The 26,219-nt window shown below is 34.7% G+C and overlaps 1 protein-coding gene across 1 annotated transcript; it reads left to right on the top strand.

Annotated features, from left to right (window-relative positions):
* The first annotated feature begins 152 nt into the window (after positions 1-152).
* On the top strand, positions 153-16,122 carry LOC127836625 (uncharacterized). Its single transcript, XM_052363299.1, has 2 exons — positions 153-391; positions 15,100-16,122. Exon 2 carries the CDS (start codon positions 15,102-15,104, stop codon positions 15,744-15,746), a length of 645 nt encoding a protein of 214 aa, XP_052219259.1. The 5' UTR covers positions 153-391; positions 15,100-15,101; the 3' UTR covers positions 15,747-16,122.
* Positions 16,123-26,219: the final 10,097 nt, after the last annotated feature.

The following is a 26,219-nucleotide window of genomic DNA, read 5'->3' as shown; positions in this document are numbered from 1 at the left end:
TTGTGTAAACAGAGTCTCTAAATGAGACGTATTGTTCAAATAATTAGGCAGTGATTTGTGTCTGATTTCGACATTGATCAAGAAAAGACATCGATGGCTCTTTTTATAATACGGCGATGTAACAAGTAGGCTGCGAGGAACTGCCGCAAGTAAGTGAGTTACGTGTGTGAACAGAACAACGTGCCAGTCTTCCTACTAGCAGGAACGGTCATTGAGGAAAACGAACACCGTCAATCGTTATCGACTTGCGCCGCGAGTGGGTAAAGTGTCTTGCTTGTTGCCACTTTCCAGCGGGGCGGATCTTTATATATCAATTGAACAGGTTTTGCGTAGAGACAATACAAGTGGCTTACTCAGCGGTACTGCGGAACACTCTGACACTGGCATTCAGGTACTGCTCTTATTGCATGTAATCCAGGTTTATATTATCATGTATGCTCTTTAACAGAATTTAAATGCATTTTATAATAAAGTTCACGAGTACATAATATCCTAATGTATTATAAAATTATTTTTATGTTGCATAATTATTACAAGTCTACACTTAAATTTATTAAACAGTTTATTTTAAAAAAAGATCCATTTCACCTTATAACATTCATTTATGTTTCCTCGCCAGAATAATCTCGCGTGAAACAGAGTCAGAGGTAATTATTGACTGTATAAAATGCAGTATGCAAATGAATCAAACGATATGAACTTTATCGCACTTAATGAAGCATAAAAAAATCTAACTTGGGACTCAAATATTTGTTGTATATCGTCAACATTATTTAGAACACGTTATTTAATCTAAAAACTCTTAAAAAGAAATGTATTTGATCTGAGATATGTAATAATGTTTAAATAATAAACATAAATATATGTTTCATTGTTTCTATGCTTTTTCGTATGTAGCTGGATGTAGTTGCATGAGTTAAAATGTAGAACCAAAGAAGCCGCTTGGTAATTGAATTGTAAGAATTAATCGCAGCTGTAGATATGGATATCATCATCATCATCATCATCATCATCATCATCATCATCATCATCATCATCATCATCATCATCATCATTATTATTATTATTATTATTATTATTATCATTATTATTTATTATTATTATTGTTATTATTATTATTATTATTATTATTATTATTATTATTATTATTATTATTATTATTATAGTTTTGTTGCTTTTGTAATTATTTTAAGGCGACTGCAGTATGCTAGACATAGTTGAGTGATATTTACATATACTATGTTTTTTGAAGACCACATTGTAAAAAAGAAATGTTATTTCTTAATGTGTTCTCTTCGTGAAATAAAGTTAGTATTATATATTATATATTATATTATTATTATAATGTAACCAGTGTTCGTTGTCTATGCTGCGTTGTGGAATATCTTCGTGCCTCATAGTTCCTAATTATTGAATTGACTTCCAGTGGCATAGCAGTGTACAGATTAACCATTTGGATATTTACCTCATTGTTGTTACTTTTTCCAAACATTAAAACTACAATGGACTGAAATAACACAACGAACTGAAACCTAAGGGTCAAAATAATAGTTAGGAGATATGGAAAAAAAACTTTGTGACGTCATTTTTATTGACGACGTTATTTCACCAAACTAATAGTCAAAGCAAATAACAAAATTCTTATGAAAAACATCCAAATGTAATGTCACTCATGTGCAAGACACAAAAACGTGTTATGGTTATATCACACGGAATACATTGTAAATATTTTGATAAAACTATGATTAACTATTTTATTACAACGTTACATTACATAACTAATAAATAGAAAAATGTGGAATAATAAATACAAGTCTGTCAAGCGAAATGTCGCGAGCTCATCAACGTTTATTGCGTGTTAACGATAAACATGTCATAATTAAACCGTGTTGTTTTTCTTTCAAAATATTATTATTTTACGCAATAGTTTTGAGTTTTACAAAATTGTATGGCTATTATTAAGACAACGTAGGATTCTTGGTTGCTACTAAGAATAACATTTGTGTCGAAAAATATTTTGTTTTACTAATTTTATTTGAAGTTCTTAAGGGTGGTAATAATTTATTTATACTTTTTCAAAATAATGGCATACAATTTAACTTAAGGAGCAATCTAGGATATGTATTTATAAATGCTTAGTGATGAAATATTGAAAACTATAGAGGACATACTAATCTATATTTCAATATAACATAAAGACTTAATGCAAATAGTGTTGCTGTTCATCACAGTAAATGATCAGAAAGAAGTTAACTTAAATAGTGTTGTTTGTTTTTTTTAAATAATTAGTGCATGTATATATCAGATATAATTTTGGTATACATAATAAGCAATATTTAAATGTATTATACTATGCTAATACAACACCTTACCTTTAACTTTTGGTCGTCATTAGTAGCAAAGAAATACTGTGATAGTACAAAATTATATTTTATGATTATATGTCTAAATGGAGACGATACAAGCTCGTGAAAAAAAACCTGAAAAAGTTACCCCACATAATCAACAACTATTAAACTTTTCCCTATATAATTACTGTACACGTCACTTTTAAAATCAAATAGCATTTATTTTATCTAAAGCCAAAAATCATGATTCGACAACTGAAAGATAATGATAAAGGTGCGCAACGATAGCAGTTAGGAACAAGTTGTTTAGACAAATAAATCGCATTTTCTTCTATAAAATGCAAACAAATGAAGACCAAACGTATATGATTTACATTTGCCGTGGTTTGTTCTAATTGAATATAATTGTATAATTGATAAACGTTCATCACGTCGAAATTTTGTTAATAATTGTTTTAATCAGTAATATTGGTATAACAGGTAACATAGAGACGATATAATTTAATATAGAACAGAACAGAAATTTTATTACGACGTGTACATAGTACATCGTGAGTCTAATCCATGTAATAATAAACATATCAAAAGGTCATTTGAAAAGAAAGTTTTAAAAATTGTACATACTCTCTAACATAATACATGGCATTGATGGGTAAACACAAACAATGAGGAACGGAAAAACATCAAATATTAACAATGTATTTATTAACAGTGCGGCGGTCAGCTATTAAGCATTTATGGAATATAAACTAACATCAAAAATAATTATCTTACGTATGCCTTGTGTATGAATATGATTACATTATAATAGAAAGGAATAGCTCACAAACTTTGCATGAAGTAAATATGGCGCAAAATTTAACAATCAGATGTAACTGTGTGCAACTGGTTACGTGAGGATGAGCGATGGTCGTATTCAAATGAACCAATACAAATTGTTGATCAATTTAATAATCTAGGTTGTGTTTTAAAATATACTGGAAATTTTGCTACGAATGATGAGTTCATAATTGGTAAATCTTTAAAAGCTTTAAATATTTTGTAATTTTTTTTTTTAATCCATTCAGTCAAATGTCGTGTTGAGAATTGTTCTATGCTTTTGTAGGTTCTACACTTTATTATGCGTCCATAGTTTGAGGGTTTTCCAAGTCAAAAGATATTGAACGTTAGCATTAAAAAATTTGCAGAGCTATATTAAAAGTAAGGAAATCAACTTCATCTGTAGGAGTTTACGGCGACTTTGGGCGATACCATTTGTGTATATTTTCAGGTATACGAGAATCTAAGCATACCCGTAACCATAAATGCAGTAAAAATAGGATTTTTGAAAAAGAACACACGCTTATAAAGTTAAGTAATTCTGATGTATTTCAAATTGCCATTAGCAGCATAAATTTCTGTTTTATGAACTAGTAAAAATTCTCTGCTTTATATAACAGGTGACATACTCTGTTTTATAACAGGTGAAATACTCTGCTTTATATAACAGGATACATGCTCTGCATTATATAACAGGTAAAATACTCTGCTTTATATAACAGGTGACATACTCTGTTTTATAACAGGTGAAATACTCTGCTTTATATAACAGGATACATGCTCTGCATTATATAACAGGTGACATACTCTGCTTTATATAACGGGTAAAATACTCTGTTTTATAACAGGTGACACACTCTGCTTAATATAACGGGTGGCATACTCTGCTTTATATAACAGGTGACATGCTCTGCTTAATATCACAGGTGACATACTCTACTTTATATAACAGGTGACAATTCTGCTTTATATAACAGGTTGCAAACTCTGATTTATATAATAGGTGACATTCTCTGCTTTATATAACAGATGACATACTCTGCTTTATATAACAGGTGACATTCTCTGCTTTATATAACAGATGACATGCTCTATTTTATATAACAAAGGACATACTCTGCTTTATATAACAGGTGACATACTCTGCTTTATATAACAGGTGACATTCTCTGCTTTATATAACAGGTGAAATGCATTGCTTTATATAACAGATGACACACTCTGCTTTATATAAGAGGTGACATACTCTGCTTAATATAACAGGTGACACACTCTGCTTTATATAACAGATGACACACTCTGCTTTATATAACAGGTGACATGCTCTGCTTTATATAACAGGTGAAATGCTCTGCTTTATATAATAGGTGACATACTATGCATTATATAACAGATGATAAAGTCTGCATTATATAACAGATGACATACTCTGCTTTATATAACAGGTGACATTCTCTGCCTTATATAACAGGTGACATACTCTGATTTATATAACAGGTGAAATTATCTGCTTTATATAACAGTCGACATACTCTGCTTTATATAACAGGTGATATTATCTGCTTTATATAACAGGTGACATGCTCTGCTTTATATAACAGATGACATACTCTGCTTTATATAACTGAAAACATACTCTGCTTTATATAACAGTTGACATACTCTGCTTTATATAACATATGACATGCTCTGCTTTATATAACAGATGACACACTCTGCTTTATATAACAGGTGACATACTCTGTTTTATATAACAGGTTACATTCTCTGCTTTATATAACAGGTGACATGCTCTGCTTTACATAACAGGTGACATACTCTGCTTTATATAATAGATGACATACTATCTTTATATAACAGATGACACACTCTGCTTTATATAAGAGGTGACATACTCTGCTTTATATAACAGGTAACATTCTCTGATTTATGTAACAGGTGACATGCTCTGCTTAATATAACAGGTGACATACTCTGCTTTATATAACAGGTGGCATACTCTGCTTTATATAACAGGTGACATTCTCTGCTTTCTATAACAGGTAAACATGCTCTGCTTTATATCACAGGTGACATTCTCTGCTTTATATAACATGTGACATGCTCTTCTTTATATAACAGATGACACACTCTGCTTTATATAACAGGTGATATTATCTGCTTTATATAACAGGTAAACATGCTCTGCTTTATATAACAGGTGACATACTCTGCTTTATGCAACAGATGACATTCTCTGCTTTATATAACAGATGACACACTCTGCTTTATATAACAGGTGATATTCTCTGCTTTATATAACAGGTGACACACTCTTCTTTATATAACAGATGACACACTCTGCTTAATATAACAGGTGACATACTCTGCTTTATATAACAGGTAAACATTCTCTGCTTTATATAACAGGTGACATACTCTGCTTTATATAACAGATGACACACTCTGCTTTATATAACAGGTTATATTCTCTGCTTTATATAACAGGTGACATGCTCTTCTTTATATAATAGATGACACACTCTGCTTTATATAACAGGTGACATACTCTGCTTTATGCAACAGATGACATTCTCTGCTTTATATAACAGATGACACACTCTGCTTTATATAACAGGTGACATACTCTGCTCTATATTACAGGTGACATTCTCTGCTTTATATAACAGGTGACATGCTCTTCTTTATATAACAGATGACACACTCTGCTTTATATAACAGGTAAACATGCTCTGCTTTATATAACAGGTGACATACTCTGCTTTATGCAACAGATGATATTCTCTGCTTTATATAACAGATGACACACTCTGCTTTATATAACAGGTGATATTCTCTGCTTTATATAACAGGTGACATGCTCTTCTTTATATAACAGATGACACGCTGCTTTATATAACAGGTGACATACTCTGCTTTATATAACAGGTGACATTCTCTGCTTTATATAACAGGTGACATGCTCTTCTTTATATAACAGATGACAAACTCTGCTTTATATAACAGGTGATATTCTCTGCTTTATATAACAGGTAAACATGCTCTGCTTTATATAACAGGCGACATACTCTGCTTTATATATCAGGTCACATACTCTGCTTTATATAACATGTGATATTCTCTGCTTTATATATAAGGTAAACATGCTCTGCTTTATATAACAGGTGACATTCGCTGCTTTATATAACAGGTGACATGCTCTGCTTTATATAACAGATGACACACTCTGCTTTATATAACAGGTGATATGCTCTGCATTAAATAACAGGTGACATGCTCTGATTTATAAAATAGGTGACATACTCTGCTTTATATAACTGATAACATACTCTGCTTTATATAACATCGGACATACTCTGCTTTATATAACTGATAACATACTCTTTCTTTATATAAGATGTGACATACTCTGCTTTATATAACAGGTGAAATACTCTGATTTATATAACAGGTGACATACTCTGTTTTATAACAGGTAATTTTCTCTGCTTTATATGACATGCTCTGCTTTATATCACAGGTGACATACTCTGCTTTATATAACAGGTAACATACTCTGCTTTATATAACAGATGACATACTCTGCTTTATATAACAGGTGATATTCTCTGCTTTATATAACAGGTAAACATGCTCTGCTGTATATAACAAGTGACACACTCTGCTTTATATAAGAGGTGACATACTCTGCTTTATATAACAGGTAACATTCTCTGATATATATAACAGGTGACATGATCTGCTTTATATAACAGGTGACATATTCTGCTTTATATTACAGGTGACATACTCTGCTTTATATAACAGGTGACATTCTCTGCTTTATATAACAGGTGACATGCTCTGCTTTATACTACAGATGACACACTCTGCTTTATATAAGAGGTGACATACTATCTTTATATAACAGATGACACACTCTGCTTTTTATATAAGAGGTGACATACTCTGCTTTATATAACAGGTAACATTCTCTGATTTATATAACAGGTAACATGCTCAGCTTTATATAACAGGTGACATACTCTGCTTTATATAACAGGTGGCATACTCTGCTTTATATAACAGGTGACATTCTCTGCTTTATATAACAGGTGACATGCTCTGCTTTATATAACAGATGACATACTCTGCTTTATATAACATGTGATATTCTCTGCTTTCTATAACAGGTAAACATGCTCTGCTTTATATAACAGGTGACATTCTCTGCTTTATATAAGAGGTGACATACTCTGCTTTATGCAACAGATGACATTCTCTGATTTATATAACAGTCGACATGCTCTGCTTTATATAACAGGTGACATGCTCTGCTTTATATAACAGGTGACATACTCTGCTTTATATAACAGGTGATATACTCTGCTTTATATAACAGGTGACATGCTCTGCTTTGTATAACAGATGACATACTCTGCTTTATATAACAGGTGATATTCTCTGCTTTATATTACAGCTAAACATGCTCTGCTGTATATAACAGGTGACACACTCTGCTTTATATAAGAGGTGACACACTCTGCTTTATATAACAGGTGGCATACTCTGCTTTATATAACAGGTAACATTCTCTCTGATTTATATAACAGGTGACATGCTCTGCTTTATATAACAGGTGACATACTCTGCTTTATATAATACATGACATACTCTGCTTTATATAACAGGTGACATTCTCTGCTTTATATAACAGATGACATGCTCTGCTTTATATAACAGGTTACAAACTCTGCTTTATATAACAGATGACACACTCTGCTTTATATAAGAGGTGACATACTCTGCTTTTTATAACAGGTAACATTCTCTGATTTATATAACAGGTGACATGCTCTGCTTTTTATAACAGGTGACATACTCTGCTTTATACAACAGGTGACATACTCTGCTTTATATAACAGGTGACATTCTCTGCTTCATATAACAGGTGACATGATCTGCTTTATATAACAAATGAGACACTCTGCTTTATATAACATGTGATATTCTCGGCTTTATATAACAGGTAAACATGCTCTGCATTATATAACAGGTGACATACTCTGCTTTATACAACAGATGACATTCTCTGATTTATATAACAGGTGACATGCTCTGCTTTATATAACAGGTGACATACTCTGCTTTATATAACAGATGACACACTCTGCTCTATATAACAGGTGATATTCTCTGCTTTATATAACATGTAAACATGCTCTGCTTTATATAACAGGTGGCATTTTCTGCTTTATATAATATTTAAATAAAAGATGACATACTATGCTTCAATTAACTGGTGACATACTCTGCTTTAACAGGCGACATACCAGTACCAGTTATCACAAATGCTCACTATTTCGTTGCTTTCTTCGTATATCTGTACTGTGGGACCCGATCTGTTCTTTATTCTGACATCTGTTATAAGATTTGAAAGTGCAATTTTTTCTGTGCTTTATTGTGACGTAAATTTTGTGGGTAAAAAGTGCAAACCTGTTCTATAATGATGTATTTAATATAAATTCGAAGTGCAAACCTGTATTCGCATAAAAATGATGACTTAACTGTAAAATGTAAGTTGCTTTCGATTTCTGAGTTATCGCGGGCTTTAGTAAAGAAGTCCGCTATGTGTATGTTGATATATAGCACTCTCATACCGCGCCTATGTAAGGATATTTGCTGTGACTGACCATGATAATAATATCTATAATGGATGCGTTAGGCCATCACAACAATACGGCGTTGAATGACACACGGTGCTTACGATAAAACCTTATCAGTCTTCATTGAAGGCCATTGAATAGCAAACTGTATTATGCTCCACGATAATGAACGTTTCTAGATGTGACACTATCCAGCTTACAATAAGGTGTGTCCATCGTATTTAAGTGTTGTCGAAAATGGGTACTCATCTAAAGATGTCTTAGAAACATTAAACTACCGATTCACTTGTCCATGTGTATGATTCGATGGACGTTGGGAAACCAATTAACTTATTGTTGTTTTTGGTTGAAATGCTAAGTTCAGAGCATAGACCAGTGAGCCATGCCACTTGTCACTTCCCATGACCAGTATCTATACCCCTACCTACAGCCCTTCACGCAAGCATTCCGTTCGACTGAATGTAATGTGATCAATTAATTTTACAGTCGACAATTGCTCATTTCGCCAAAAATTAGTCCGCGAAATTATTTCACTCTTTGCTACTAGCTATATTGTTTATAAAAACGTGCCGATCACGTCGTAAATCTCCATTAACAATATACTAGTATAACAAGCCTGACGATGTAGAAAACATGCTTCTTAAGATCATAATTAATTATTGGTACACGTTTAGAAAATAAGTGGGATATATGTACAATTTAATGACTATAAGCATTTACCGCATTTAGCGCTGCAATACTTTAACGACCTCGTGCATATACCTTTACTTATATTTCATGACTGCTTGAATTCACCTCTGCTATACTTTCACGACTGCATAACGCTGCCATGTTTAATCACCGTATGCATCTACCCATGTTATACTTTCATGACTGTATGCATTTACCGATGCTATACTTTCACGACTGCATGCATTAACCGCATTAATTGATGCTATACTGCATGCATTTACCGTTGCTATGCTGCATGCATTTGCCGCTGGTATCTTGTGACTGCATGCAGTTACCGCTGCTATGCTGCATAGCATTTAACGATAATGTACTGTGACTGCACGCATTTACCTCTTCTTTTTTGTTAGTATCTACCGCTGCTATACTGTAAGTATCTACTGCTGCTATACTGTAAGTATATAACGCTGCTATACTGTAAGTATCTACCGCTGCTATACTGTAAGTATCTACCGCTGCTTTACTGTAAATATCTACCGCTGCTATGCTGTAAGTATCTACCGCTGCTATACTGTAAGTATCTACCGCTGCTATACTGTAAGTATCTACCGCTGCTATACTGTAAGTATCTAACGCTACTATACTGTAAATATCTACCGCTGCTATACTGTAAGTATCTGCCGCTGCTATACTGTAAGTATCTACCTCTGCTATACTGTAAGTATCTACCGCTGCTGTACTGTAAGTATCTACCGCTGCTGTACTGTAAGTATCTACCGCTGCTGTACTGTAAGTATCTACCGCTGCTATACTGTAAGTATCTACCGCTGCTATTATGTAAGTATCTACCTCTGCTATTATGTAAGTATCTACCTCTGCTATACTGTAAGTATCTAACGCTGCTATACTGTAAGTATCTACCGCTGCTATACTGTAAGTATCTACCTCTGCTATCTGTAAGTATCTACCGCTGCTACACTGTAAGTATCTACCGCTGCTATACTGTAAGTATATACCGCTGCTATACTGTAAGTATCTACCGCTGCTATACTGTAAATATCTACCGCTGCTATACTGTAAGTATCTAGTTCTGCTATACTGCAAGTATCCACCGCTGCTATACTGTAAGTATCTACCGCTGCTATACTGCAAGTATCTACCGCTGCTATACTGTAAGTATCTACCGCTGCTATACTGTAAGTATCTACCGCTGCTATACTGTAAGTATCTACCGCTGCTGTACTGTAAGTATCTACCGCTGCTATACTGTAAGTATCTACCGCTGCTGTACTGTAAGTATCTACCGCTGCTATAATGTAAGTATCTACCGCTGCTATATTGTAAGTATCCACCGCTGCTATGCTGTAAGTATCTACCGCTGCTATACTGTAAGTATCTACCGCTGCTATACTGTAAATATCTACCGCTGCTATACTGTTAGTATCTACCACTGCTATACTGTAAGTATCTACCGCTGCTATACTGTAAGTATCTACCACTGCTATACTGTAAGTATCTACCGCTGCTATACTGTAAGTATCTACCTCTGCTATACTGTAAACATCTACCGCTGCTATTCTGTTAGTATCTACCGCTGCTATAATGAAAGTATCTTTTGCTGCTATACTGTAAGTATCTTCCTCTGCTATACTGTAAGTATCTACCGCTGCTATACTGTAAGTATCCACCGCTGCTACCTGTAAGTATCTACCGCTGCTATACTGTAAGTATCTTCCGCTGCTATACTGTAAGTATCTACCGCTGCTATACTGTAAGTATCCACCGCTGCTACCTGTAAGTATCTACCGCTGTTATACTGTAAATATCTACCGCTGCTATACTGTAAGTATCTACCTCAACTATACTGTAATATCTACCGCTGCTATACTTAAGTATCTACCGCTGCTATACTGTAAGTATCTACCGCTGCTTTACATCATGCATCTACCGCTGCTGTAAGGCAAATATCTACCGCTGCTATACTGTAAGTATCTACCTCTACTATACTGTAATATCTACCGCTGCTATACTGAAGTATCTACCGCTGCTATACTGTAAGTATCTACCGCTGCTTTACATCATGCATCTACCGCTGCTGTAAGGCAAATATCTACCGCTGCTAAACTGTAAGAATATACCGCTGCTATACTGCATGTATCTTCGACTGCTATACTGCACGCATTTACCGCAACTCTACTGCATGCATTTACCGATGCTCTTCTTCACGCATTTACCGCGACCATACTACATGCAATAACTACTGCCATTCTAAATAAAGTCTTCAATTTCACCATGTATAGACTTAAATACATACCGAGAACTTATTGTTGATCTATGTCACCATGTAAAGACTCAAAGATGCACAGAGGGTGTATTATTGTTTAATTTTGCCATTTGTATGTATACAGAGAGCGCTCGTTCTTGTTATGTGTCACCATGCATACAGGAAAGCGATCAGCTCAAATTGCGCATGGCAGAATATCTGAAGCAATATGAACGTTTCTCATACACCCCGTGATTCACGCACATGGAATTTCAAGCGGATAATACAAACTGTAGGCAAAATATTGCGTCAAAGTTTGTAGTAAGATTACTAATTTACATAAAAACGCATTCTTATGTATTCAATGTTTATGTTAAATATATTTCCTTTATAATGTGACAAGGTAACATTTATGATTATTGACGTATAGCGCGCATATACTCTCATATCACAACATTATTTTTGCGTATATTATCGGTCGGAAAACAATTTCGATATATTGTTTGCATTTAAATTCACTTAATTGTATTTCCGTTGTATTTTAGAGCTGAAAGATTATGAGTGGTTGGATAGTGCTCGAGACAATTGTTTTGATCACGTCGGTGCGTCTCAGACATGGCGACAAATTACATTTGTGACCGTGGCTGGTTTCATTCATTACAACACGGAGACGACAAATAACATACAAGAAATTCTGCGAACGCAATTTATCACTTTAGCAAAGTGTCGTTATATCTGAACATAAACGCTTAAACTTTTTTTCAGAAGCTGTATATTAAGGAATTCTTTCCACCATCATTTGAAAAATGGTTCCAATTTTATAGAAAGTAAAATTAAACATTGTGAAAACAGATATGAAAATGTTTTGTAGATACAGAATCCAGCTTTGACTGCCTTTTTGTCTCTTTGTAGTTGATAATCAGAGCTATTCCGTATATGTCAAGAATTGTCGGTGCAATTCCGTATATGTCGTAGATTTTCGGCATAATTCCCTATAGTTTAAACCTATTTATTTTAGCTCGATTGCATCGAAAGCCTAAGGCTTATATAAACGCTCTCGAGTCCGTTTCCTGGGCCTAGAACCAGTACTTGGTGTCTTTGGGGGAGATCTAAAGCACGCTCCCACGGTGGGGACCGAACCCGTGACCTCCCAGTCGCTAGGCGGACACCATATCCATTACACCACGGCGACTCTTGTAATTTCCTATACAAGTATTTCACAGATTGTTGGTGCTATCCCATATAGGCCATAGTTTGTCGGTGCAATCTTTTCCCTTTGCATTGTTGATTGGCGGTACTATCCACTATACTCCGTGGATTGACGCAGCCATGCCAAAAAATGGAGCGTCGGTGCTGTGCCATATGTACCGTGGATTGTCGACGCCATTCGCTATATACATGTGAATGGCTTCGTTTTTCTCGATCTGTTATAGTTTCAGGCGCAGCCCTTTCTCTATCGTGGATTTTAGCGCATTCTTTATTGTCTGTCGCGGATTTCCAGTGTTTTCTTTAATCAGTCATGTATGGTCGACATTTCCCTCAATATGTAACACTGATCACTATACTGTTACGTGATAGTGCTTCAGTTTCCCGGCTAATTCAGCATCATATTAATACACGATATTAAACGGAAATAAAAGTTCAATTTCCGGTGTGATTTTCAACTCATCCTTGCAATACTCAATTCAGTATCATATTCTACAAGATGGCTCTTTATTAAATGTTATGCTTTACTCTGTCGTTCAGGTTTAGTTCATTAAATTTTTGAGGAAATTCATGTAATCAAGCATTTTATAATTACATATATACCTAACGACTTAACTTCATAATCCATTCTATCACGTACGCACATATTTACTATAATATGCGTACTTGGTAGCAAATTGCCTTAAAACCAATAAATCAGAAAATGGAACTAACTTTCCCGTTTTACACCGGTTAACACGTGCGCACGTGTCGGTGAACACGCACGCATTTATTGGTAGTAACGTATGTACGTAATGTTTAATTAGTGCGCAAGAACTTAATATTAATTTTCTGAAATGCCCCATCGATGCCACCGTAAAATTCTAACTGTTCTACCCCCATGCATTTTACCATTTGTTATCGAATGATGGGACATAGGTTAAATATATGTTACCTCATATTTGTCAACCAATATACGGCTCACATTTGTATTAGGAACGCCACTCAATGTACGGCTCACATTTGTATTAGGAACGCCACTCAATGTAAGGCTCACATTTGTATTAGGAACGCCACTCAATGTACGGCTCACATTTGTATTAGGAACGCCACTCAATGTACGGCTCACATTTGTATTAGGAACGCCACTCAATGTACGGCTCACATTTTTATTAGGAACGCCACTCAATGTACGGCTCACATTAATTGCGTGCGCGTGACGTGTTTATTCAAGGGTTAATAATGTCAATGAAATGTCATAGTTTCGAGTCCTCTCATTATCACCAGTTTCGATCACTTAGGTTTCATGACGTAGTGGCACGAACAGAAATTTCTATTGAACAGTTTTAATTAAGTTGAGAAAGTCATGTTGTTATTTCAAAGCAGACGAGATGACGCATCAACATTTTAAAGGGGCCTTTTCACAGATTTTGGCATTTCTTAACTTATTCATTAAATGCTTTATATCGATAATGTAAACATTGGATCGTAAAAGCTCCAGTAAAAAATCAAGAATAAAATTAAAAAAAGGAAAAGAACATTGCCCGGATCAGGTTTCGAACCAGTGACCCCTGGAGTCCTGCCAGAGTCCTGAAGTAAAAACGCTTTAACCTACTGAGCTATTCCGCCGTGTACATATACTGAACGTATTTTATACGTTATATAAGCAATCTTCGTAGTTTCACAAAATTTAACGACAAAAACAGAACTCTCCAAATTATTCAATCGTTTCGCGTTGCAACGCTTTATAATTTTTAGGTTTTAATATCGTCAAAAGATGCATATAATGGCTATATTTGACCATGGTAAATGTTCAGTATTACTGTTTCCTTACAAATATCATAACTAAAACGAGAAATTTGCGAATCTGAAACAACTTTTTTCAATTTTGTCAATTTACCAAAGCGTGAAAAGATCCCTTTAAGGGTATAATTCGACTGAAACTCAATTTAGGACTGTTTCATCAGTAGAATGGAGTAATGTTAATTATCTATTGTAAAATATATAACGTTTGCTGAAATATAAACGCATCTATTACAACTGCCTTTTAAGACTTCGCATAATAAAAACGATCGCTCACTTCTTTTTTTGTTCAATTGTATGTTAATATTAGTTCATAAAAGGATACACAACACCAATACTAACTGTATGGTATATACTCTTGTTTCAGGTATGGATAGACTCTGGACATGGCTGAGCTATTGCTACATCTTGGTCACCGTAACACAGGCCGTCCCTCTCGAGGCAGCAGCAACGCACAGCATGGGACACGTCATCAAAGTCTGCCACGCAAAAGCACTGGGTGACGTCATCAAGGAGAGTGTGGCGTCACTCGACTCGGATGATTTAAATAACGATCAGTATGACAATGATATTTTGGAACGTTTAACGAACTTCATTGAACAAAACTCTAAAATCGGTGTAAACAACGTGCCGTTCGAAATTGATGTCCATCGCAACAAATTAAGTGATGAAACCATTTACATATATAGAACATCACTGAAAAACTGCATTAATGGTTTATTGACAAAGAGTGCACCTGTAGGAATCGAAGAATCGACAGACCCATACGATGAACAGACCCATATGTTTCCTGAATACGACATTAATGGAGTTTTTAGCGATAGTCACGACGTAATCAATGACGTCAAGCGTTTCAAAGACCGTCAATCAGTTGCGTTAAATCCAACGGGATGGCGCAAGCGCCGGAGTGACAGAAAGCGTGAGTCCGAGGAAGGCGCCCGGGCAGTGATCAGGAACATGCAGGAGCTGCTTGAGAAGCGCCAGAGACTGCAGTTCAACCCGACCGGGTGGTAGCAGTGATATCATCTAAGGCTGCAATGTGGTCGCGATTTATGAAAAAACTTTGCATTAACAAGCCTTTGCCCGGACACTGTCTTAAAAAGAACATATATCAGTTTCATATTTTGAATTTAGAATGTTGGCGAATAAAAAAGATCAAAGTACAGCGGAATTACATTTCATACATTAAAATATCATAAAGTATTTGTATGTACGAAATAAACTCCATCTCTAGAAAGAATGCGTTGTTAACATACATATTTATAAAACACATTTCACTTAATGCGACTTAAACCAGTCATCACGTAAATAAAACGATAAAGATATGTATTTCTATAGTTTGTGTTGATCTAGATGCTTGTAATTAATGTGCTCGATATGATTGCAAATAAACATGAAAAGTTCCCTACATTCAGATGGCATTAACATCATAATTTTATGTTCATGGAATTTTACAGAATATTGATGTAATTTAATTATTTAAAATATAAACTAATTTACGACTGGGAGAATAACTTCACTACAATTTTGCAACAATGGCAGATATCTCGTTAACCCCTGTGAGTCGGTGCTAAGAATGCCAAATAGCATCATAAATCCCAAAGCGAATGCGGGTCGCTGTTTTCATGAATCCCGCTTTTATTCGGTATCTTAACATTCTCCTTTGGCAAATTGGAATTCGTTTTCGAATTCGAGTCAAAGGGAAGATTGCATACCTGATCCCGACGTACCTACAGACAGATTCTGTGAAGAAATATTCTTATCATGGCCAAACGTTGGTTGTCATTGACGCTGGGTGTTGAACAGTTTGCAGCCAGTCGGGACTCGAACCCGGGACCAACTGCTATCAAGGCCGGTTCTCCACCGAATGAACAAACCGGGCCGAAAAGCAATCCAACAATCCCGCATAAGTTCGGGTCACGTATGTGCACGTTTTCATTAAGTAACAAATAACGCTTAAGTAAACCGCCAAAAGTGAGTTTCTTATTTGTTTAATTCAATGAATGTGAGGCGTGACGAGTTGCCATGCTATCAGTGGTACGCATTAACATTAAATTCCAACGTACGTCACGATTAGAAGAATGGTTTTAAAATATGGATCGACAACATGGACCCGGCACTAATGGACTTCATTGGATTGCATTCGGTTTTGTTCGCGCACGTTTTGCACGAGTTAAACGAGGCCATAATATTATACTAAGTGAGACAAGCTTCAATGGATTTAAATCGCTTAACGAAAATCATTGTATTCAGCGTATTCTACTTTTATTCATGAATAAAGGTACGTGACAGGTTAATATTATGCAAATCTAAGTATGTTCACAACAAGTTAAGAAGGACGTATTATTAAATATCTGTTTGAATACGCATATCTTGTTTTTGTCTTAACACGTGATTTTAGTGCTTTTTATAAAATTGTTGCTTCTCCTCTTTCAGATGAATAACGTGGTTAATTGTAAGTTTTGAATATAAATGTTTAACAAGAAACAAAAATGTAGAGAAAAAAGTTTTCAGCTCAAAACACATCTATGCGTTATGTGATACTAGTGTGTAATTTAGTCTATTACCAAAATGGACTAAATTACGACAATAAATTGATATTTTAAAGATTTTGAATTTAGAGTTTTGATTATGATAACAATTTGAATCGCTTCAAGACTAGAATACCTACGCCAGATCATAAAAACACACACATACAATCGAGCTAAATGTAAATCTAAATATTTTAAGTTTGCATACATTATGACAGCGACCGCTCTCGTCTAAATCAACATCGGGAACATCAACTAAACCACATATAACAAAATATAGCATAGTATGAACAACGGTTGTGTGACAGATTTGATTTGAAAACAAATCTAATTTTTATTCACACTTAGCAAATTTAAGTTTTTTGCTAAAAGCCTATTATCAACGTCACGCAACTCCGTTCAACAAGGGTGCAAGAGCACGATATGATAGGGGGTTCAAAAATGAATGTTAATGGGTGTAAGCGGCAAGTTTGATTTTTATTTTAAAATAACTTTTTCAAAACATTTTTTTAATTTGAACTAGTGCATAAGAGACACTTTTTATGCGGCTTATAGCAATGTGTAAAACGTCGGATTACTTTATTAATTAAGCCTGTCTTCTTGGCCAAAAAGTCGATCTGTATTGAATTCTTATACACTGTTATGCTTCACGAAACTTGAAATTTTTGCATCGATTTCAGACGTTCCATTCCATTATGTATTTATGAATCTTAAGATATCGGCACAAACTGCAAGAAAAAAAAATATTTTATGCACTAAAGATTTTTGATATCATATTTCAATAACTTTAAATATTTGCAAAAATACAGTTTTTTAACGGTGTCCAGCCTGTAAGTAAACATCGGAGAACCCCGTTGATCCTCCAACCTGCTCTACAATCGACAGTTGATCCTCCAACCTGCTCTACAATCGACAGTTGATCCAGCACCCTGCTCTTCAAGCGACAGTTGATCCTGCACCCTTCTCTACAAGCGACAGTTGATCCAGCACCCTGCTCTTCAAGCGACAGTTGATCTAGCATCCTGCTCTACAAGCGACAGTTGATCCTGCACCCTGCTCTACAATCGATAGTTGATCCTGCACCCTGCTCTACAAGCGACAGTTGATCCTGCACCCTGCTTTACAAGCGACAGTTGATCTAGCACCCTGCTCTACAATCGACAGTTGATCCTCCAACCTGCTCTACAAGCGACAGTTGATCCAGCACCCTGCTCTACAAGCGACAGTTGATACAGCACCCTGCTCTACAAGCGACAGTTGATCCAGCACCCTGCTCTTCAAGCGACAGTTGATCCTGCACCTTGCTCTACAAGCGACAGTTGATCCTGCACCCTGCTCTACAAGCGACAGTTGATCCTGCACCCTGCTCTTCAAGCGACAGTTGATCCTGCACCCTGCTCTTCAAGCGACAGTTGATACAGCACCCTGCTCTACAAGCGACATTTGATCATGCACCCTGCTTTACAAGCGACAGTTGATCCTGCACTCTGCTCTACAAGCGACAGTTGATCCTGCACCCTGCTCTTCAAGCGACAGTTGATCCTGCACCCTGCTCTACAAGCGACAGTTGATCCTGCACTCTGCTCTACAAGCGACAGTTGATCCTGCACCCTTCTCTACAAGCGACAGTTGATCCTGCACCCTGCTCTACAAGCGACAGTTGATCCTGCACCCTGCTCTACAAGCGACAGTTGATCCTGCACTCTGCTCTACAAGCGACAGTTGATCCAGCACTCTGCTCTACAAGCGACAGTTGATCCTGCACCCTGCTCTACAAGCGACAGTTGATCCTGCACTCTGCTCTTCAAGCGACAGTTGATACAGCACCCTGCTTTACAAGCGACAGTTGATCCTGCACCCTGCTCTACAAGCGACAGTTGATCCTGCACCCTGCTCTACAAGCGACAGTTGATCCTGCACCCTGCTCTACAAGCGACAGTTGATCCAGCACCCTTCTCTACAAGCGACAGTTGATACAGCACCCTGCTCTACAAGCGACAGTTGATCCTGAACCCTGCTATTCAAGCGACATTATGCTAGAATCTCACCTCCGCACTTTGCTTGAACAAGTCTTACAATATCATGATACCAGATTAATAAATCAAAGTGAAAACTAATTTAGCGAAAAGCAATCAATTAGTCGAGTATGGATCAAAGTCAGCGTATCTGAAGTAGCCGATACAGACTGCCGCTGACAAGATTATCTCGAAACAATTAGACAGCATGAGGCAAATAAATCAACATATTCCAATATTGTTTATTCGCGAAATATTATACGCTGGTTTTAACCTGGCCGATTCTAAGTCTAGATATTAAATATTGCGCCGTATTGAAACTGATGTTGATGACACCTGCATTTAGTCTTGTTTAGACCAGTCCATAGTTAGACATAAACAACTAGGTTTCTGCACAAAGTCGTTTTCTGTCTAGCTCGAGACGCTAATTCGGCTAAAGCTTTTGTTGATATTCGAAATTAATATGTGCATAAAGGGCTCGATTTGTGCGTAAAATTATCTTTAAAAATCCGAATTGACAAGTTTTGGAGCATATACTTAACCGCTTGAGAGTTAATGTACATTTTGTATTGTGTTACTTTTACTGACAAAAAGAATTCAAATATATATAGAGAGAGTCACACTGTGCACTGTGAAAAATCAAAGTACTGACAGTATTGGTGTGACGATGCTTTTGAAGAGGATGGATATATGCTTGAATGAAAGATAACGAAACAAATGGGGGTCACCAGTGAAAACGAAAAGTTCCTACTTAATAATCAAAGGTGCCCCCTTTTTCCAGAAACGCCATACTGAATTTGAGAATTTTATATGTGAGCATAAATATGAGCTAAATGTTTAAAAATTATTATAAATAGATAAAAAAAGAGGAAAAGCCTCTAATAAATTCATAAACATTTTAACATACATTCATCTCATATATCATGTGTGACATGTAATCTTATCAGTGCAGTAAGATTTGCTAACCTTGTTTGAAATTGCACATGAAATGCGGTCTTCTATAAATAATACAGTATATAGAGAAGTGAAACTCCAGCTGCTGGAGCAGTATTGAATTCTCATTATACACAATTAGTTGGTCCTTTATTTAAAGCAAGTGAACAATTGCCAAAACAGTACAAAACAGCACAAAACAGCACAATACAAAGCAACATACAAAACACATAAATGAATAAAGCTGGGGTCACCACCTTGGAACGGTCAATGCAATGCATTGGGGGTTCAAACCGGTTATAGAGCGCTCAACCTCACACTTGGCCCCGCAATATTCATGATACATTTACGTGTAAATAAAATTTAACATCATAGCATTGTAACTCAAATTAAACAAAAATAAAAGGGAATTAAAACGCATTCAATTTAATTACCATTTAATTACTCAATAGTAGGAAAGATACCAGAGCAACAGAGTTACAACTTTTTGATTCACAATGAAATGAAACTACGAACAAGTATCAGCTACATTCCTTCTTTATAGAAAAAGATTTTAGAATATACAGTGATTCTCATTTTTTTCTGTGCCATTTGCATTTTTGCATGTCGCCGCTTTCATTCTCCGAATTACACATTAAAACAAACGTATTTTTATGCATATGTCATATGGTAAACCTCATATGTAAGCCGTTTTTACGTTGCTAAAACACAAAATCATGTCGCAGTATGCCTCAGAATATGCGAAAATTACCGAATTTCGGATGTCGCCGGCATGAGTCTTTACTTATAAAAGTTATTTATACTTAATTGTCTATACCCTATCTCAGTTAGTTTGTGCCAAACATTCGTGACAATATCGAACCTAAGTTTTCAAAAGGTTTTCCTTGAATACAAGATAGTTTTTAAGTTTTTTTTACAACATTATTGCTTGTCGCCAAAAAGATGTTAACTTCCGTGATCGATGTAATAGAATACTGTTTTACACAGATGCACGTTATATAAAGCAGTGGTTGACTTTATTTGAAAGTTGTATAACTCGGCTTTTTCAAAGATCGATTCTTTTTATATATAATCATAAAGATACTTATGGTAATGATCACATACAGAATCACGGATAGAGAAGGATAAAAACGAAATTAACCTCCGTGATTGCCGTATACAGAAATTCTAATAAGTTTTCATGTTACCGATTGCATTTCAATTTAATTTTATGCTTATATACAAAACCAGGAACACTTAATTTCTTTAATTGTATTGTTTTCTTATTTAAAGTGCCAAAACATTGCCATATTTTCACTTCCGTGACCGTTAACATCCGTTACAAAATCGGTATAAATCGATTAACCGTAAGTGAGTCGCAGACACTGACAATAGAACGTTGAGGAATGGAATAAAGTTGATATCGGTGATTATTGTGCAGCTTTGTACGATTCTGAGTGGTACATAGGGTTTGTTACGGAAATTGATGACACAGAAAGCAAAACAAAAATCAACTTTATGGACGAAGTTGGGAAGAAAGAAATATCATTCCGCTGTCCATCAAAACGTGACGAAACTTTGATATCTTAACGAAGATCCCAGAGCCGTACCCTTATGGGTCTAGAAAAAGATTCTTTACATCAGGGAGTGATCTACTTGATTTTATTGAGCGAATATATGAACAGAGTACAGAGGTAAAAAATTATTAACTTCCGTTACCAAACATACTGATATCTGAAAGATAGATTAACGCATGTAAAGTTTTCAAATATGAACTATTTAGAAGTTTGTCGTCTTAAACATGTACGGAATGTTGCTCAGGTGATTGAATCTGTGTGAATTTATATATAATATGGTGAAGTTCGAGTAGATGATCCAATATTCATGAGTTCAAAATATTACTAGTTTTTAGGTCTGTTACCACAGTAATTCAGTGACATGTATGTTTATTTAAATATTAACAGCCATTTATGCAGTGTATGATGACAAATACTTGCATGGTTGTGATAAAACTAGCCTAAGCATATGTTTTTTTCTGTTTAAATTTACAACGAAGTTGACGGAAAATTAACTTCCGTTACATTTCGCATTTCTTAAAAATATATATTTACTCACACGTGGCAACGCATAGGTCGGTGTCAATATGTTTCTAACGCTACGCTACATATAAATTAATACTTGTATAGTATAATTTGCAATTTAGAAAGTCATTCGTGTGTTTGTATTACAATGTTTCAGTTAAAACTACATTTTTCTTATTTGTGAGGTTGTCAATACGCTCCCAAAATGCCGCGTATGTGTGCGAATATGTTTCCAGTAACCTTAATAAAACTTTTATTTATATTTAGCTACTTAATATTGTATCATATTGTATTGTATTCTCAGAAAATAAGGACCGTGTTTGTCATTTTAAAAAATTTGATGTTACTTTTAACTTCCGTTACTTTTTACTTTTGTTTGTTTGTTTAAGTGTTACACAGCAAATACGTTGGTTTCTAGCGCTTGTCATGCTGTTATGTCAGATACATAATAAATGGCTGGTTAAAAAAAAAATGATTCTGTTGATCTTTTCTTTTCTCGCAATGTCAATGTAACTTATGCAAAATAAAGGAATAACTGTAAACAAAAAGCTATGCCATCTGAATAGTCAAATATCTCATCAGCTGTTGGTGATTTTTATCATGATTCTATCGTACCATACGTTGGAATGTGTTCATGATATCGTCATTTGCCAGAAATTTCCGATTTATATCTCCAGAACAGAGGGATTGACAATAAAATGAATGTGAAAAGTAAAAGTTTGACTTCCGTTTCTTGAAAAATAGATCTACTCTAATTAATACGATAGTGAATATTTTGAAAACGGTAAATAATTGATTAGAACAAAAAATGTTCATACTTCCGAATAATTGTTCTTTTGAAAACCGTTTCTAATTGTATGATCTAATGACATTGATTTTTAACTATTTTGCAAGGTGAAATGCACCAAAAAAACGAGAATGGCTGTATAACGTCATGAAGTTAATATTTCAGATCATCATCGCGCACATACAGGAAGAAGTAATAATGGGTGTAAAAGTTCCATATGACATTGCTTGGATGTTTATGTGACTGCTAAAAAATAAATCAAACAAGAAACGCCTGTCAGAGAGAAAAATAAAATGATAATTTAACGCTATAAACCCAATGACCTATGCATATAGAATACAACTGTGAAAGTTGTATGACGTCACAAAAGTCAATGTAGCCAGAAACAGAGAAAGAGTATTTTATGACGTAATTGACAAGCGAAGACACGATATGACGTGAACAAAATCCAGGGGCAGTACAGTAAAATAAAAATATTAAAGGGGCAGTACTGTAAAATTGAATTACTAATAAAACAAGCTTAGGTGATTAAATATTAAGAATCAAGCGTATAAAAATGGTAATAACATTAAAGCGACATTTTGGGAAACAAACAGTATATAGGTGTTTTGACAACTGACGACAGAAATGATTTGATGTACGATGTGAGTCTAAATGTAGTTTTCATGCAGATTTGTTCATACGATACAAAGACACAATTTTGTTCAACATTGAAAAATGCCCACAATATCAATTTAATGATTCCAAATTTTAAGAGAAGAAAGATAAAGTGAAACGAAAACCAACAAGCACGTGTTTTTAAGTACGTTAGCATCATATCCTTTTCATAAAAACGAGTTAATTAAATTGAAAAGTTTAATATAAACATTTTCTTTAACATATTTTAGTCTGCGAACACGCTTCAAAACATCTCCATAAAATGATGGATGGGAAATTCCATTAGTTAAATGCCATTTTAAAGAAACATTATATTTCGAAATTAAATCACAATACTTTGAGTGAAATTTAGCGAATTTACTTCTTAGGTTATGATACAAAAAATCTTGTTTTAGTAATTTCTTCGTTAATATAAGATTACGATCATTAAAATCTTAAATACATGAACATGCTCTGGCATAACGTACCAACAGCAAAATGTAAATACCATAAGAAGGACCTTTAGGGATGTTACCATCTAAGAACGGAAAATTCACGATTTCAAACTTAAAGTCGTCCCGTTTGTTGTATAAACTAGTTTTAATAATATTATTATTAAAAGTAAGATGTAAGTCTAAATACGCAGCGTCTGTATTGGATTGACACGATCTATTTAAGACTAATTCGTTTGGGTAGATTTTGTGAATATATTGTTCAAAAAATGGATTATCTAAAATAAGTATGTCATCAATGTACCTACTAGTAAGGTTAAAACATTGAATCAAATCTATTAGACTTGAAAATGTTTCAGAGAAATAAGAACATTAAAAATTAAGTAACAAGGCACATTTTATCATTCAATCATACATGTTTAAAGGAAAATACATTTATCAATTTATCAATGAGAAGTGATACTAGTGATAACATTACACTTGTTATGACAAACAAAACAAATATATGTACATGATTATCATGGTAGTTTTTTGAAGAACTTCTACAGGATGGAATAAGTGTCTCCAAAAGACGCTTGATATTGGTGACCCTGGGCTGACCGTCAGATTTATTCATTATGAAAATGTTCTTGAGACCGTCACATTCAAAGATCATTTTAAGATGCATAAGGTTAAGTCTAGAGCCAGCTATAATATTTATGTTGCTGCAGCATTGAACACATGAATGTAAACAAGAACACTCAGTGACTGCGAATTCCTAGCTTGTTTCTGGGTTGAATTTGAGTCCATAATCTGTCTGGTTTCATTTTCCTCCTGCACAGGTAATCAGCATATCACTGAAAAGATAACACCATTGTTCCTTTGAAGTTGATATTTGCCTAGCAGTTTTATTCAGGCAGACATAAGAACTTCCAAAAGTTTCAGTGGAAGAAAAGTATGCATCATTGCAAATTGTGTATCAATAATTTTAACCATTTTTATTTATTTAAATAAAATATTTAGTATTTTCTTATTTATTTGGCTTCAATAAGCCATTTCAATTTTTTTTCTATTAATTGACAACATTTTCTTCATGTTATTCAACAAAACAATCATATACAGATGTCAAATACACAAGCACTTGAATATATTTTTCATCCAAATGTTAATAATACCAAATACATGTATTATCCCTACTGGATATGAAACTTACTATTACATTTTATTTATTACTTAAAACACTGGTTCTACATTAACAATCACATAAATCAGTGAAATACCTACTTTATTAAGCATCTTATAAGCCTGTCTGCTACAAAGTAGATAGTTGACATTTTAATGTGGATAACCATAATACATAATTTAGGAGATCACACAAGTAGCAGTCATTGGCATATCATTTTCAGAATAGTAATTTTAGTATTTGGGACATAATATACTTTTACTGTTTGTTTGAGGAAAACATCATTACTTGGTCATAAAATTTAAATATGCTGGCCTTCATTTCCATGCATTTACAACACAACTTTTTCCTTACATGGCATATTTTCTTTTTCAAAATGAAAGCAAATATTAGCCTGATTATGTGGTAAAAATCACTGACAGGGTGCACTTTTCCTACAAAATCTACTTTACTCCAATTATGAACAATGCCAGTGTTATACTTAAAAAAAATATTTCATAACCCATGTACCTTCCTGTTCCAAGCTTGTCTTGATAGCAAAACAAGGCATGTTTTTCTCGAAAATTTGAAGACTCTTCTTTACGTGATGGGTTTTGCCGTACGATAACCCGTTCACATGGCTACAGTCATCACACAAGCATAAATCCACTTTATCTCCTTTTACTGCTCACCAACAATATTAAATTTTGTAAGTGACCCGCGTTGTAAACGTTATTCCTGACAGTGTCAGTGGTCAAAATTTTCAAGCTGCTTGACATTCGTATTTCCAGGAATCGTTTTCTTCATAAATATCAACACTGCCATGCATTAGTTGACGTTTATCATTAACTCCAGTCACATTTATATGAACAACAATAACACTTTTTTTGAATCTTTCTCTTTCAAGATAGCAAATTGCTTCATCTTTAAAC

Source organism: Dreissena polymorpha, chromosome 6 (genome assembly GCF_020536995.1).
Source record: "Dreissena polymorpha isolate Duluth1 chromosome 6, UMN_Dpol_1.0, whole genome shotgun sequence".
Lineage (NCBI taxonomy): Eukaryota > Metazoa > Mollusca > Bivalvia > Myida > Dreissenidae > Dreissena > Dreissena polymorpha.
Note: the sequence above shows the minus strand (reverse complement) of the source record. Positions and strands in the feature narration are given on the sequence as shown.

Coding starts and splice junctions, on each gene's coding strand:
- LOC127836625 (XM_052363299.1), top strand. CDS start 15,102: ATGGATAGACTCTGGACATGGCTGAGCTATTGCTACATCTTGGTCACC.